We start from the raw sequence: 17591 nt of genomic DNA, 5'->3' as shown, positions 1-17591 counted from the left end.
TCCGGCAGGAACATGACGGGCTCCCAGGCAGCGAGGAGACACCGCAGCTTTGTGAGTTTGTATTCAAATATTTTAGAGGAATTTTACAGGGATTTAATGTTGAGGAAGTTGTCAGGCGGACGGAAGACAACAGGAGAAAAGGAAAATGGGAGCAGAGGTTCAGAGATTTCCGTGTTTTTTTTTCCCGATTGAAGATCTCATGGATCCTAATGAAAATCCACCATAATGTTCCTATAGAGAATTGGTGGTGTTCAGCAGTGACCTTATCCTACTTGATGGTATTTTTATCTCCTATGGTATCCCTATAGTAGTCCTATAATACTCCTGTAGGGACTATAGTATGTGTGTGGTTTAAAGTGACCTTATTGTGCTTTATGGCATTTCTACCTCCGAGAGTATTACTATAATATTGACATAATATTCCTAAAGGGACTATAGTATGTTTGTGGTGCTTAATAGTGAGTTTAAAGTGCCTTATCATACCTGATAGTATCTTTATCTCCTATAATATCATGATAACATTCCTATAATATTACTATAGCCTACTTAAAGTATGTCTGTGGTGGTAAATGGTGAGTTTAAAGTGACCATGTCCAGTCTGATGGTATCTTTATCTCCTATGAAATCGCTATCATATTCTTATTAGGACTTAATATTAGCTGTAAAATTTGTATGCTATCTGCTAAAATTGCTAACAGAATAACTATAGTTGTTTTTAAGGGGATTGATGCTGTGTAAAATGAAATTACATAAAGTAGAGTTGAGTTTTTTTTTGTTTTGTTGACCTCAATTCTAGGTTCTTTTAATTTTGCATAAAAATCTGCACTTAGTTTGTACCCTGTTCCTTTTTATTTTTTTCGTAAAAGTTCCCACTTGGGGAATTGTGGGTGTGGATGAGATGGGAGGGTGGAGCCCGCCGGGTGGGGCAGAGAGCACCGCCACCGTTAATGAGGCATCGGTTTGGCGAGTCGATACTGAGCCCACGCCGAGGGTATCTATCAGATTTTTGTGGGTTAGGGGGCAGGGAGGGTTCGACACGGCTTTTAAAACAGCACCCGAAGAATCAATTCCCCCGTCGGTGCTGCTGTCAAGGCTGCACACCAAAAGAGAAGTGAAATCTTTCAAGGTAATTACCATTGAAATATATATATATATATATATTGGCCTCAACAGCCACGACACCAGCCCCCTTCCTACAGTGTGCAGATAGCTTTGATTTTTAATTAAAGGTGCAGTCAAGAATTTATTTGATATCATATTAAATGTTTGGTCTATTTCCAAAGCTTCCTGAGGAGTTTGACTTCTACATTTTTGCAACTTTTCTAATCCATTTGACCTCAAAACTTCAGTGTTGTTCTGTTCAGTTCAGTATATTTTTACAGCCTCAAAAAAAAACTACATGTGAGACAGATATACAGATATTCAGCTGTCACACACTGCCAGTTCTGGTATCAAAAGCTCAGTCAGACATTTTGAGAATGGAAAAACGTCTTCAGTAAATCAAGACAGTCGTGTTTGAGCCAGACTGCAATTACGGACCGACCCTTTAACCTTCAGAAACCGCTCTCTCCTCCTGTGTTGCCGTACATCCTGCGCTGCTGAGCAAAGTCTGCGTGCCTGAAGGAAAGGAAATTGATACTAGACAACAGCCAGATACTGGTGAATTTCGGCCGTGGGTGTGTGAGTTTCTACCAGCTGTTATGGCAGGTGACCGGCTATTGTTCAAAGCAGGGCAAGGAAATAAGCAGGGGGGCACAAATGCCTGTGAAATGAAAAAGGAGAGGGCAAAAAATGTTCCCGATAAGTTTCAAGTTTATTTTCCATTTACATAAAGATGCAATGGAATTCTTCATCACAAGCCTCACGTCATTTAGGCAAAAATCACATAAGAGAGACGGGGTAAAAAGAGCAAGGATACATAAGAAGCAAGATAAAAAAAAAAAAAGTTCAATAGAAGGGCAAAGACACATAAGAAACAGGATAAAAGCATGATAAAATACAAAACATGCGCCACTACATGCATTGTTGGCAAAGTGTAATAGTTGCTGTAGTTGTAAAGTGCAAAAAAAATAAGGACTAACTGATATTTGCATTTCACCCTATTAGCATTTTTGTTGTTGAGTTGTCAAATATTCACGCACAAATGCAACTACTGATTAGAAATCAACTGAGCGGGCAGCCTGAAGCAGTAAATAATGTCTCTTGATTGTTATTCTGTTGATGTGATATACATTATGAGTTAAATTAAAACAAATGTTAGTGGTATAAATTGAGTGTTTTCTGCCAGTTTGCATTGTAAGTGTAGTATTTCATAGTTCAATTGCCCTTGAAAAGGACCAAAATGGCCCCAAAAATCAGATCAACGGAGCAAAAAATGTCCTGTAAAATGTAATTTCTTACCGTGGTTCAGAGGTTTTGTTCTGTGCTAAAGATAAATTTTGGTTGATGAAATGGTGAAAGTGTCTGGGGAATACTGTGATTTCATCTGGCAGTGTGGCCGGTGGATGAGAAGCTTGTTTTCCTTCTCTGGATGCTGTACTGTAAATATCAGGTGTTTTCCTTCCAGAGCCTAAGTGGATTTGTCACAGTGGGTCAACATGAGTCACCGCCGATACATGGAGATGTTTCTCAGTCGGCGCGATGCGTCCTGCCAAGCCATTGTCTAAAATAATCTGTGTTTTCCACAGCACACGTCTCACAGCAATGGGCGTCAGGAGATCGGCACGCGCTCGGTCCGGTCCGGCGTGCGCTCCCGCAGCTCCGGAGCCGACGAGCCGCAGCAGCCGCACGTCGGCAACTACCGGCTGCTCAAAACCATCGGGAAGGGCAACTTCGCCAAGGTCAAACTGGCCCGACACATCCTCACCGGCAGAGAGGTGAGATGAAGTCTTTATACTAACATTACAGTTATATTTCGGTGCTTAGCTGACTCTCCTATTCAGAGAGACCTGAAATAAGTGAAACAGTGGAATCAGATTAAATTCTTTGTTACCAGTAAAAGGAGTTAAAGCAACCAGACAGTAAAGGTAAAGATTATTCCCATGTTGTTGGAATATACTTGTATTCAGGGGTGGAAAGAGTACTAAAATATCATGTTACTTTGCTGAAGTTTTACTTTAGTGTAAAAATGTACTAAAGTAAAAAGTAGCTAATTTAAAAGTGTAATCAAAGTAAATGTTACTGAGTTATTTAAAGAACAGACATCGTTGCATATGATCTTTCTCTTGCAATGCAACAAGATGAGAAGACAGACTTAAAACTAGGTTATTTTAATGAAAAAATGTTACTTCCACCCTTGCTTGTATCCTCAACATTTGGTAGCCTGAAAGTCGAATGTAGGGTTCGACTGATAATGGATTTTTGAAGGCCGATACCAGTATTTTTGGATTGAGGCTGCCGACTGCCAAAAGTATTATTTAAATTTGACCATTTCCTTGCCAAAAAAATCCCCCCCCAAAATACAAGATGCAGTGTTCCCTGCAGAAGATCCCCCAGAATTTTATTCTTGGCAGGCTGGAGAAGCCTCTGAAACCGTATTTAGACCACCACACTAGGGACACTAAAACTCTCCATTGAAACCCAGACTAATGAAATTCTTCTAGGTTGGATTGCAGCTCCTCAAGGCAGGATGAGGAAGGTTTTATTGCAGGTTTTATAGACTGAAGCTGTTCAGTAAAATCAGATCCTCACCTCCATCATATTGGCGGGGGACGACACTGACCGGCCGATATACCGTTTTTGTTAAAAGGCCAATATCGGCTCGATATTTTGGCAAACCAATATATCAGTCTAATCTTAGTCGGGGGGTAATAGATGTACGCAAGCAACGCCATTGCTGCTCAGGGTCGATTTGTTCATAATTAATGAAGGGAATAGCAGGCTTCTTTTAACACAGCGATTTAACAAACAAGTTTAACAAGTTTATTGTGCTTTTATCTCTCATTCTCCCTTTGATTCTATCGTTAATAATTCGGTGGAAGCCTTTTGCCGTATCTGTTAACAAGTATGGTGTCGAAACTGTCTTATCCCCCTCTCAAATCGCCACTAAAGCCTTGATCTAAGATGGTTGCTTTTCCCTCAAGTTTTGCCCTAGAAAAATAAATTCTGCTCTGTTATCGTCTAATATACTACGGTTCCTCATTTTCGGTGTCGTATTCTGATCAGTTGTCTTCTATTCTAGTTCATTGTCCTGTTCTACTTCCTCTATTTCAGTGTTCAGTTCTGCTCTGTTATATCCCATTAGCTCAGTTTCAATGCTGTTTTCTCTCTCCACAGGTGGCAATTAAGATAATAGACAAGACACAACTGAACCCAAACAGCCTTCAGAAGGTAATTTACCCCCTGCTTTCGCTTCTGTTATACACTCATGCTGCGGCAGAATTCATTTACTAATTCATGGACCACAACAGATTGGGTATTAATTGTGTAAATGGGGAGCAGGGTTTGCTCGAAAAGAGCATGTGTGCTCCACATACCTTCCCTGGATGAATTACAATCTCTGCATTTCAGTGTGATGACTTTCACTAGAGAAAATGATTGGATCTGCCTCCATTTTTTTTCCTCTCCCATGAAGTTAGGGGACACATAATGATTTTGCACTATATTGGACTATAAAACCTGTTCAAATTCAGCTTGTCACTTGAAATGGAGATTGTGTGTGTGTTGGTGTTTGTTTGAATTCCTTCAGTTCAACCAGTTTAAGAAAAGAAGAACAAATTCAGCTACTCAAACTTTGTCTGAAGTGGCCATTTTGGAGAGGTATTTAAGATCCACTCTCTTTGTCGTGTAACTCTGAAGGCTTTCTGCCAAAACCCGCTGTTTTTTCTGCACCATTAAAGATGTTTTTTTTTTTTTTTTAAAGAACATCCATCAGCCTCCAAGAGTAGCTGAATTTGTTCTTCTTTTCTAGTTCATGCTCCTTGGTTGTAAGGCGAGGTAGCAACCGTTTTGTTTCTCTTGTTAATTCAGCCAATTCAGGAGGCGGTTTTGCTTTTTAAAACGCAAATGAAACAATTGAGAATGAATGATGGCTCTTTTATTATGCAATGAATAGCAGTTTCACATTACAGTTTGAAGTCATTGAAGTGAGAGTGAATTTACCATAGCGCTGGTTTTTGTGTACATGTATACTCATTAACGAGAGGGAAAGAGATCTGTGCGTGGTTGTTTCTGGCTCTGTACCGCGGCCTGGATGTGTTTCGGGGAAGTCAGAGAGCCGCGATATCGACCGGGCCGTTGCCGCGCTGGAGGCTTTTTGCTCATCGGACAGATAGCGGGGCAGAGCGTGGCGGCTGCTGGTGGTGACGGTGACGATGTAGGGTGTTGATGTTCAGCCGGCCTGTCTGCAACCAGCCTCCCGCTCGCCTTCTCTCTCTCGTTTTGCTCGGCGGTCGGCAGCAGTTTCCATCAGTTTTTCCAAAGCTCCATTGATTCTGGCCTTTGTATCTCAGAGGCCCGGGCCCTTTGGCGTTGGCCGCGGCGCTACGCTGACAGAAAAACACTGAGTCATGACAGTGCTGTTCACGGAAACACAAAGCATCAGGCTTTTGTCGGCAGTCCTTGTTGTTTTAAGGTTACTACTTTTGTCCCAATCAAGGAAAAAAAAAACTGCCTCTTTTTAGGTATTTGTCAAGTTATTTTCCTTGCTGTGGCACAAAGAGGTTTTGACATCTTTTAATGTTTATTTAAAGGAATGGGATCACATTGACAAAGGAAATGCATTTCAATAATTGGAATATTTTTTTATGAGTGACATCTTAAATGTTCCCATCCCCTGTCATGTGCTTCTATATTTAGGCTAGCTCTCTGTGTTTTTTCTTTTGGCCGATTAGAAGGAAGTCCTGATATGGATCAGATTTGTGGCTGGTTTTCAGGTTCTGGTCCTGGTCCTATGTAGCTCAGTGGTTGAGCATGGCACTAATGCTGACAGGGTTACAGGTTTGATTCCCACTATGGCCACCCACACTAAAAATGTGTACACTGTAGACTGAATGGCATTGGATAAATCTATGTAAAGGGTAGAATCAGATGTTATTGTTCTGCTTGTGCTCAGGTTCAAGTAAGTCAAAGGATTGAATCTTGGACGCTGTGTGTTTATTTTCCTCCTCTTGTCTCTAAGCTGCTGGTGCGGTAACAGCCAACCTATATCAGAGCCGACACCGTTATGTCCTGACCTCTTATGTAATTGGAAGCATTGGCGAGATACTGATTGCGGGGGATATCGTCTCTAAAGCCCAAATGTTTATTTTCAGCCTCTGTTCTTAATAGTTTGGAGGAGCTGAGTCGGAGTTCACATCTGTCGCAGGCGCGCTGTAATCTCCTTTTTAGCTCCCTCTCCTTTCTTCCTTCTCTCCTCCTTTGACAGCAGGGCCTCTTGTTGTCGTCCAGGTTAAAGGTCAGGGGAAGGAGCATGCCACTTAATGTCTTGATTAAATGTAAACACTGTCCAATAATGTGCTTTTGGAGTCTGGGACAACGTCCGCTCCCTCTGCTGACCTAGTTTCTTTTCATTAAGTGATTGTAGTTGACGTTTGGGGCTTTAATAACTCATTTAGAGCACCGGTCTACCTTGAGGTCGGTACTTTCCAGTGGGTTGTGTGAAAATATATTTGTAAAACACACAAATGTCTTAGTAATAAATGTCTTTTTCTTAATTAATTGTCTAAAATGGCCTGACAAGGGAAAAAAGTCTCTTGGTGCCAAAGTTGTCCATTCTGTTTAAGCCTGCTACAGGGGGATCATGAAGAGGGATTGCTTTGTTTCTGGGGTCATGAACTAAAAACGTTGAGAGGCACTGGTTTAGATCACAGTGTGTTGTTGTGAGTGACATTCTGGATTCATCTGTGACAAGATGTCCCAAACTTGGAGCGCGTTCACTCCAAGCATCTTTGGAGCAGTTTGTTCGAACTGCGGAGCGTTTGATCCTTTAGTTTATTGTGGCCAGGTGAGAACAGTGCCATTTTAACTTCCAAGCAGTTAGTTGGGCTTGAGAATGTAATCTGAAATGACCCCAAAACGCAAGGTTTTATGGGTACAAGGAGACGATGTTGACATCTGATAGCCAGCAGTTCCTCATGCTTGGAAAGCATAGCAGAACAAAATGAACTTAGGGCAAAGTGTTGACTGATGCTCATATTCAACTATTTCTTCATATGTTCTTAACTGATATGAACAGAGAAGGGAAATTACAGCAAAGAGCACAGACAAGTCCGTCATGTTTAGCTAAAGTTACAGGAACTGGAATCAGATTTGTTTTGAACCCCCATCCCACTGCCAGAATCTCTAACCTGGCAGGATGTCAGGTTACCAAAACTCTGTCCAATAAAGGAGCTACTTGTGAGTTCACGGGACTTTTGTTTACAAGCCCTGGTTCGCTTGTAATTGGGCAGTGTGAACCTAAACACTAAATCCAAGAATGCATAAAAGTAAACTTTTCTACTATGGTGTGGACCAAAGAAACCCAACTGTAGGTGTAATTGCACCCTTACATGATGTGTCATCTGGCCTTAAGGTGCCTCATATTGATCACAAGACAGATTACGCAATTTGGAAAGCCGTGCATCACTGCGGTGGTATGACTTGATCACCAGCAGGTTTATGTCCTCGACCTAATGGTTGTATTATGCGGTGAATCACTGCCTCTTGTGTTTTTCCACTTGGATGGAATCAACTAATTCTGTTTACTACATAGCAGACATGGGTCATAGTATGTGCAAATACTTGTCATGGTTTGTTTCAGCCATATAGGACAATGCACAGTGTGACAGAAACTTATCACAAACACAGGAAAGTATTTGAAAGAAGATTTGGTGTACTTTTTCTGTGACTGACAACCTACCCAGCATGATCTGATTTGTCCCAGGTACATAGTCACTGTTTCCCACTAGCAACCAGCAAAGATAAGACTGTTTTCCTTGAGCAGCAGCGATGACAGGGCTTCCCCCGGTCGTATGAAAAACGAGCTCAGATTTATTCCTCTATACTTTTTGCAGCGCTCAGGAGAGTATTTTCAGTATAATGATGGGCAGAGCTGTATAATAGGCAGAGTGTAATGACAGTGAGGCAGACCTCAGGCTCAGTCTCGTGCTCTTCTTCTCCTCCTCGTCGGGGAGCCAGACTCGGTCCTGGCTCAGTTTGTTAACATGGCTTCCAAAGCGGTCCAGTTCATCCGAAAGACTCCGATGATTGTCATTCCTAATTAACCCTTCAGTCGTCTCCGAACCGGGAATAAAGTGCGATTTATTATCTTGGTTCCTCCCAGAGCCAGGAGTTCCCCAGAGGATCAGGGTGATTAAAACCATATTTTGGGATCATATGTTTGAAGTAATATTTTTTGATTTGGAACAATATTTTCGCTGTCAAGCTGCTCTCCAGACAGAAATAATAAGGGTGTGGAAGGATGGCATCCCCCTTCAAAGCAAAAAGATCCTCCTTGACAAACTATTTTTGGAGGAAATGTGTACGGGGAAAATAACATAATGACAATACACAAGATCTGATGTAGCTATCAGAATGTCTTAAAGGAAAAATCTACTCCTGGAAACTCTTACACTGCTAAGATATCATCAATCTGTGATGTTCAGTGCATTACAATGAGTTATTTTGTGTTGTAATTTACCCACCTTCCCTCAACCTCCCTCGTCTACTTCAGTTAGTGATTTCCTACATTTCCCAGAATGCCTTTCAACAGCCACCACAGAACGGGCATGAACTTGTTGCATTCAGCTTTGGGGTATACGTTTAGGAAGAGACGATGAGAGCGAAGTCAGTTTTTCGCGTCGTGAAAAAGTGAGTCGTTAACTTAAAACGGCAACTTGTCTTATGGCTGCATTGCATTCTGGTATATTGAGGCTATTGTCGGTGGAGATATTGGTCTCTCTGTTGAACGTCGGTGCAAAATGGCGGCTCTCTTCTGAGGGACTGACGCCAAAACCTGACGTTTACCGCTGACGTTTTAGATCCTGAAACATTTTTTGCTATCAAACTCCATTGTAGCTGCTGGAAATATCTTGCATCATCTATGTTTGGCCATTTTATCCACTGGAATAAGAAAAATACACAACAGAAAACAAAATGGGCTACGAATGTACAGGAATTTGTCTTGGTGACATTGGTGCAGAGACGTACAGCACCTGCTCCACAGTACACACTGACACATGGTACAAGGACAACAGGAGCTCATATACAGTGCAGTGGGGACAATGTGAGACAGGCAACAGACAGTAAACATTACGTATCACCCTACATAACATCCTGTAACTGTGTGCGTTCAAGCAGTGCCGTTTTGAATGTGAAAACGTCACCCACTGTTTGTCACCATCTGCTTGCCTCTCAGCGGTAGAGGCTTCAGGACAGGAGGCTTTCACTGGTGGCTCTGCGGGTCGGGTCCGCGCCCGAGGCACCGCGGGTTCGAGTCCGACTGTTAACCTTCGTCGCCCGTCGCCTAGCCGCCCTCCTCGCTTTTGTCCCATCTTTCCGGTCGCTCTCCGCTGGATGCTATCTGGCACAGCTGGAATTTGAGAACAAAATAAGAAAAATGAGCTTTTCTTTCCATGCAAATAAGCAATGTTATCTCACCAGCATGTTTTGGGTACAACAACATCATCGTGTCAGAATGTCTAAATACAGAGGATCTATAGTTTTTGCCATGTGCATTTGTTCATTTGACAGAATATATTTGTGCATCTGTGTGTGTGTCTTCTGGCTGCACAACCATATGTTTTGCCCATCAGTAAGCTAACTAGCACACTCGTGGCACCACTCGTTGCTCCTGCTTCATGAAAGATTGATGCCTTTTTATATTTTTATGTAAGGGGGGGGAGAGAGAGAGAGAGAGAGAGGGAGGGAGGGAGATGTAGTTAACAGTGGATCAATAATAAATAGCACTTAGTTCCCTTTATTCCTCGTGCAACGGAAGGCTAAAAAGCATTTTTGGCCCTCACAAATCTGCTTGTCTGGTCACTCTGAATGCTGATGCGAAGGGAGCGCTTGCCGACGGAGTCTCTGAGTATTATCGCGCTGGGTGGGATGTGACCGCGCATGTTTAAGTTTATTCAGATCCCCTTTTAGACGCTACCAAGGGTGACGGCTATTCATCCCGGGGTCCACATGTACGAGCTTCTCTTCAGCTCATTTAAACAAGACGCAGTGCCGCTGGGCTGCGGAGGGATCCTTGTTGTTGTGATGCTGTGAATAAGGCGGTGATGACAAAATGATCACATTTCCTTGATGACTATGTTGATGTTTGCGAGCAGAAGGACGAGTGTTTTGGGGCCCGAACCCGTGATCTCCTGTTATGAAGTATCCAAGAATAGGAGTGAGCTAAGAATAAGAATAGGAGCGTTGATCAGGGAACCTGCTCACCTCTTTTGTCAGACTCAGGAATGTGAATAGGAACACATAAAACCAGGGAAACGGTAATTTCCCATTAGAATTGAACGGGAGCTGTGTGTACAAAAAGCTTGACATCCTGGAAAAACAGAAAAATGATGTTTTTATACACTGGAGTTTATATCTGCATGTGATATTAAAGAAGTGCTACTATTCTCAGAAACTTTATGCGTGCTGCTCCTGAATTCCTTTTACTGAAACATGCCAATCTGTTTTGATTAAGACATTAAAGTAATCACACAAACAAAGAATAATATATATATATATATATATATATATATATATATATATATATATATATATATATATATATATATATATATATATATATATATATATATATATATATATATATATATGAATTGAACGAACATTATCATTTTGGTTTATATACATCATGTCTTTGGTGTTATCATGTGTGAAAGGTTCACTTCTGTAGAGTGAATGTCACTAATTTGTTTTTGTTTTTTTCTCTTCAGCTTTTCAGAGAAGTTAGAATAATGAAGATCTTGAATCATCCCAATATAGGTAAGTGGATCTCACACACACACACACACACACACACACACACACACACACACACACACACTGCACATTAGCACAAACGGCATCCATTGAAAAAAGTCTCAAAACTCAAATACATGACAATCCATGACAAATATGTGAATCTGCTATGAATTTCCACATAAGGTAATTGCTATATTATAGGATATTTGTCAGATTGCGTAAAAATAAATGTAGATTTGAATGTTTTTAGGTTCAAAAGAATGATCAGTTAGAGGTTCAGTGTCTGGCTCTGGGACGCTGTGACGGGACACTTGGTTGTTGCAGGGCTGCGACCTTTGACCTTTCTGTTATGGGGCAGTCACTCGAACTGCCAGGCCTGCTGCCAGCCTCTGGCTCATCTGCACTTGCCTGTTCTGATTTATAACCAGGTTTAATAAAGTTTTATAGTGTTTGGACATCAAATACACTATTCTGTCATAGCTGGTAATATAAAGGCTTCTGTAAATATGGCAGGCAGCCATTCAGAATACAAGACAGGGTTTCAGTTGGTTACCTGTTCATAAACATGCACGTGAACACACATAACACACACACAGAAGGTATTTAAACACACACAGTATGCAGTCTCACAACACAAATGGGGAGAGAGAGCACATCAGACAAGACTACCATGGTGCATTTGGTTTTGGAGATGGGATTCCCCGCTAATTACTTTTAATTTCCTTTCCCCGCGCTCCATGATTTCCTCTGCAGAAATGTGATTATAATTACTGGGGTGATAGCAAGCGTTTACCAGCCTCTCTCTCTTTCTGTCTCTCTCTCTCTCTGTCTCTCTCTCTCTTCCATCCCACCTCGTCTATATTTAGCGGTGGAGCTCTCAGCCGCTCATCACGCAGTCTTTTATATCAGCTAGCTGAACACGCTGCAGCGAGAGAACAGCTTTTGGACTGTACAATAAATATTGAGCACTGCTCGGCTTGACGTTATGCATACATGGGCACGCCACACACACACACACACACACACACACACACACACGTGACTTCTCACTTTTTACTTGCGTGTGTGTGTCTCTCCTCCATCTTAAGATATAATTGAATTTCACTGAGTAATCTTCTGTCTTGCTTATTCTCTTTTTCTGTCTCTTACTTTCTCTCTGTCTCTCGCTCTCGGTCTCTCTCTCTGTCTCTATCTTTCTCTGTCTCTCTCTCTCTCTGTCTCTCTCTCTCTCTGTCTCTCTCTCCCTCCTTCAGTCAAGCTGTTTGAAGTGATAGAGACAGAGAGGACGCTCTACCTGGTGATGGAGTACGCCAGTGGAGGTGAGACGGAAATGCTAATTATGTTAATAACAACACAGTGACATAATGTATGCCTCTATTAACATATATCATGTTGAAAAGTAGCTTGTGTTTGCCCAAACTAGACAAACCAATGTGTTGAAAAGGACACAGCTTTTTTTTTTTTTTTAAATGAAAAAAGTACAAAAATACATACAAACAGACAATACATAGTGTGTATTATAAATTTGAGTATTATTTACAGTTTTACCAATTTGAGCAATTAGGTGTCAAATTTTGCAGTACACTCACTTTCATTAAAGGAGCGTATCGGTGTCATTTAGCCCATTTGGCCCATTTCAAATACAAACTTTAGGGTGTCAAATCTAGCTTGAAATGAACTGCAGTCCCACCTAACAAAGATAAAAGGACAAAAAAATAAAAAGACATGGCTGTGACAGTAAATTTTGTAAGGCGGCATGTTTTTTGAAACAGGTGGTGGATTTCATTGTGACTATATTTACAGAGTAGAATACAAATATTTGCTTTATATTCAAGTGAATCTCATGGCTCAAAATAAGCTTCAGCGTCTCTACAGTCGAGGGAAGAAGCGTCACCGGGCTTTACAAACAGAAAATCCCAAAGGTCTGTCTTTAACTTGAGCGTGAGGTGTCATCCGTAAAATAGATGAGGTAAGGTTCAGCGTCTTCACAACTAAATGTAGTTTTTTTATCAGCGTCTGTGAATCTTGAAACCTGCTCCTCGGGAGGATGACGCACGAAGTGACAGTGACGCACAAAGTGGCGGTGACATCATCAATGTGAATCAATGGCAGGGACTCACTGGATCGGCTCCGTAGATACACAGGGAGAGGCGGGGCCAAGCAGGAAAAACATGTTGGTAGACTCCCATCCACACCAGGCATTTTTGGATATTTGTGGTGAATCAAATCAGAAAAATCGAATTAGATTGTTGGGTATTTTTTTTGTTTTGTTTTTTTGTCATCCTCTCATGATGTTGGCTATATTGATATCCATATGTTACCCATATTAGATGTGTTCAGCTGTGCCCAGGTGTGAAAGCAGCTCCCCCACTGACTTGTCAAAGCAATTTGAGATGAGCAATCTGGTTCCTCCTCTTGAGCAACCCGGCTGCGACTGGATCTCTGCTTTTTAATGACGATTCTGTCAGGAGAAATTAGCAGCACACGGGGTCCGCAACCTTTTTAATGCAACGTCACAACATACGCGAGACGTAAAAAGCCACATCTTGTTATTGATTCCTTGGAAAGGTCACATTCAGACTGCTGAGCCAAGAGGAGATGAGAAATTGTAAAGACCTGCTGGCCATGGAGCAAATTACATTACGTCTGAGATGGGAAACTATGATCATAGGCCAATTGCATTACATTTTAATGAAGTTAATCTAATATATATTTTTTTTTGTTTGACATTGATTTTCTTCACATTCAAACAGAATCTCAAGGCACTTCTCGGCTCCATCTGCAGCACAGCAGTATGCCTTCAAGCGGTGACAAAGGGCAACTTTTTTGGGCATCTCTCTCTAAGGAGTTGCCTCAGCATTGTTTGTTGAGTTACGTAGGAATGTCTTGTTGCCAGAAAATATTTGAATAGATTTTTAACCTTTTGTCTCAGTTTTTTACAAGGTGCAGGGAGTGTTACCTAATACCTATCTACATTGTCAAAGATTTTATTTATTTATTTTTTTCCGCTTTTCATTTGTTTTTGGACACACAGATCCATTTCTAAGGGGAGGTTACAGTTTTCCTGCTATTTTCCAACTTGTTTGCGTACCTGATCACATCTCCATGTACAGCACTCGTGCCCTTTTAGCTCCGACCTGCGATTGCGTTAGCTGGCGCATTCTGTCTTTAGCAGTTGAGTCAGCGAGCGGCCATGAATCGCTGCCTTTCCAGAGCGCCAAAGTACAGAAACACACAATCCAACTGCCTCCGCAGGTCAGCGCTGAGAGAGTGGGAGGGTTTCGAGGATGCAGGGAAAGAGGGGGAGGTGTTTTTTGTTGCAAGTTTTGTGTAAGTTGCCCCTTGTGTTGTGCTGCGACGCGCACAAACGCATGCATACGCACACGGCAGCCACTCTGCTTCAATTAGCACACGAGCGAGCGCAGTCACGTTTTGGCTGGAAGAGAGCAGGAAGGAGGGAAGGAAGGGGTCTGCTGTCGGAGCCGAGCGCGGCAGCAGCTTGTGCCTCCGGGACAGGCCCGGTGTGGAGGAAGCAGCGCTGCACCCTCCTCAATATGGTCAAGAAACACCCTGGAACCATGCACATGGGTGATGGTGCTGGCCAGCTGCTATGAGAAGTCGGGGTGGATAGTTCATCCTGAAGTTATTTATATTTTTAGGTTTGTTTTTTTTATATCTCCTTACTGAGTTTTTGAGTTGTGACTCACTTTTTGCTCTCTGTATCTCCCTCTTCATTTCCCGACCCCTCTCTGTCTTTTCTCATCCTCATCTCTGACTTCTCATTCTTTGCTCTTTCGATCTTTCTCTTCATCTCCCAACTCTCCCTTTCTCTCTCTCTCTCTGTTTTGCAGGAGAGGTCTTTGACTACCTGGTTGCACATGGAAGAATGAAGGAAAAAGAGGCCAGGGCTAAATTTAGACAGGTACCCAGCTTTTCCTCCCCCTGCAGTGTTCTGGATTCACACCCCTGCTCCCGGCTGCTCCTCAGACGGACCGCTGTCCTCGGTCCTGCAGCACCGTCCCCGTCAGCTTATGACTTATGAGAAATGTCCAAACCCCGCTCCTTCCTCATCACTTATCTCTCACTGACTGTCACACACAGTCCAGGCGCATTGACGCCTATTGTGTGAAGATAAGAAACTTTCAACCATCACTATCTTTGTGTATAAGGGAAGACTCAAGAGCTTCTAGAGGCCCAAGCTATTGATCACTAATCAAGACCCCTCTTAGGACATTGAGGTTTTCATGTGAGAAATTGGCACCAACCTTGTGTTAGTCTTTAGCAAAGCAAATACAATGGGGAGCGAAACAAAGTTTTAAAATCGCAAGAAACCCGTTCCATTAAACCTCATTAAGGCATAGGAAAAATTTGATCAGAGCTATATGAAAGGACTTGCATGTGAGTTGAAGAGAAACTGTGTTGTGAAGAGGAAGAGTCAGCACTTTTCTTTAGCAGAAACAAGAGCATGTTTCACGCAGTGTGAAGCTGATTAAGGCTGTTTAGCTGAAACCTGTTCATTGTGGCTGTTGAATAAAGATTTAGCTCATTTAATTTTTCCAGAGTGTTGGCTGCTGTTCTAGCTTGTGAGCCTTTTCCACCTCGCTTTGTCTTGAGCAACTCCAGCCTCTATTTCTAAAAATCCTCAGTCTTCCCTTTACATTACACGGGCAACATTTTAGGTTGGTGTTGATTGGAAATAGTTTTTTCTTGTTTTTTTTATAAAACCAATGCTTTATAGACATTTGTTTTCAAAAATGTCCTGGTCTTATTTGCCAGTTCTTGTTCTTGCCACAGGCAGTGTTTGATTACATTTTGCAGCAATGTACGTAGGAAACACAGCCTTCAGCAAAAATGGGACAAAGCAACTATGGATAACACACTGAGCTAAAAGCAACACCAGTGTAATGAAAAATTTGTTATTGTTCAAGTTGGCAAAATTACCGATCTGCAAATCTCCCCGGTTCCTACACAGAGCTGGAATGTATGGAAATATATGGAAATTGATTTTGACAATCATGTAAAAGTTTGAGACTGGCATTTCACCACCACACTGAATACGTCGCCCCTCAGAGGGTCTGTGTACATGACTAATTATTGGTAGTATTATTAATCTACAGCCAAACGTGAAGTTTTAGACTTTAAAATGTGTAGGAACACTGTGCCAACATATTGCCCATGCATCACAGCCTCTCTGTACTATAAGTGCAGGATGTTACAGGCACTCTGACACGGTCTGATTAATCTGGATACTGCACAGAGGAAACCCTGTTTTCTCACACTCCTGGTGTCTTCACCCCCGCCTGCATTGTGTCTTAGTTTTCCTGTCAGTCTAGACCACATCTCCTCCTCCTCCACCACATCCTTTTATCACGTGTTTTTTGTGAGCAGAACGGCAGACATTTAACTGAGCTGTGCTTCTCTTTGCCTCGTGCAGATTGTATCGGCGGTGCAGTACTGCCACCAGAAGCACATTGTTCACAGAGACCTCAAGGTGAGTTGAGACGGCCCACACTGGTTTGGAGTCAGTTCAGTGGGTGCAACTGTGAAGGATGTGAAAAAGGGCAAAACATTCCCAAGTAGGCAAATACTGTAAAATAAGCGAACCACTTTGAGTTAAGTGTTTTCTGAGGAAGCAACTTAAAACGTGTTGCCTAAACTGTGCATATATTGCACAGACATGTTTGCTGTTCTACAGACCTTTAGCATGAATGAAGATTATCTTATTAACATGCAAGCTTATTTTGAAGTTGAATAATGGCACAAAATGCCAGATAAATAAAAAAAGTAGCCATTCAGAGTTTCAAGCAGGTTACAGTTGTCACAGTTGCTCACAGATACCGTTTTGACACTCGATGCTTCATCGTGATGAGGGCATCTACCCACTGACACTTAAGACTACATGCATCCATCTTTGTATAACTAGGACTGTAAATGGCTACTGTGAATGAGAGCACTACAGCTCTCATTCAATGGATTATTCATGAAATTTTGTGCAAATGTTCCAAATACTTTCAGAAGAGTAGTGTCAAAGTGTGTTAAAGGAAAAGTCCACCCTAAAGCACTTAATAGCTGTTTTTAACTGTTAAATGATGCACGTTTCTGGGCCCATTTTGTGGTTTGGTGTTTTTCTTATTCCTGTGGATATCTGACATGTGTTGATGTTGAGATATTTCTGACGCAGCTACAATGGAGTTTGATAGCAGAAAATGTTTCAGGATCTAAAACATCAGCGGTAAACGTCAGGTTTCAAAGAGCGTCAGAATCAAAGAGCGAGGGCTTCTTTCTAGAGCCGCCATTTTGCACCGACAAATTAACTCCTGGAATGAATTGAACATCACAGATTCGTATCTAAGTATCAGATTGTGTGTTTTTCATTTAAGCCTTTAGCTTCCTGCACTACAGGCTTGAATCATTTTGCCAGTTGCGAACAACATATCTTCATACGGTGATGTGGCATTATGGGCTAGAATTATTATACGTTTCTCCTTTTATACATGCCTACCAGTAGTGTAATGGAAAGTATACACAGGAATATAAAACCCTACCCATCTCTTTTTACGAGTGTCTGTAAATGTCAGGCGTTGAGGAAGTGGGCGGACCTCTAACCTGCTCACATGTTCTCCACCACATCACCTAGTGTCGTGTAAATGGACCGCTCCATTTCTCCAGCGTGACGCGCACCGCTTCCACGCGTA

At 42.0% G+C, this 17591-nt stretch overlaps 1 protein-coding gene across 9 annotated transcripts in view; it reads left to right on the top strand.

The window, feature by feature from the left end:
* mark3a (MAP/microtubule affinity-regulating kinase 3a) overlaps positions 1–17591 on the top strand; it is a 43333-nt gene that overhangs the window by 2100 nt on the left and 23642 nt on the right. For all 9 annotated transcript variants that reach the window (XM_071906152.2, XM_071906148.2, XM_071906151.2 and 6 more), the window contains exons 2-7: positions 2688–2876; positions 4276–4329; positions 10869–10917; positions 12150–12215; positions 14748–14818; positions 16331–16387. In XM_071906152.2, coding sequence (XP_071762253.1) covers positions 2688–2876; positions 4276–4329; positions 10869–10917; positions 12150–12215; positions 14748–14818; positions 16331–16387 — 486 coding nt within the window. The remainder of the gene's footprint in view (positions 1–2687; positions 2877–4275; positions 4330–10868; positions 10918–12149; positions 12216–14747; positions 14819–16330; positions 16388–17591) is intronic.

This window comes from Centroberyx gerrardi, chromosome 17, assembly GCF_048128805.1.
Source record: "Centroberyx gerrardi isolate f3 chromosome 17, fCenGer3.hap1.cur.20231027, whole genome shotgun sequence".
In the NCBI taxonomy this organism is placed as follows: Eukaryota; Metazoa; Chordata; class Actinopteri; order Beryciformes; family Berycidae; genus Centroberyx; species Centroberyx gerrardi.
This window is presented reverse-complemented; position numbering and strand designations above follow the sequence as displayed.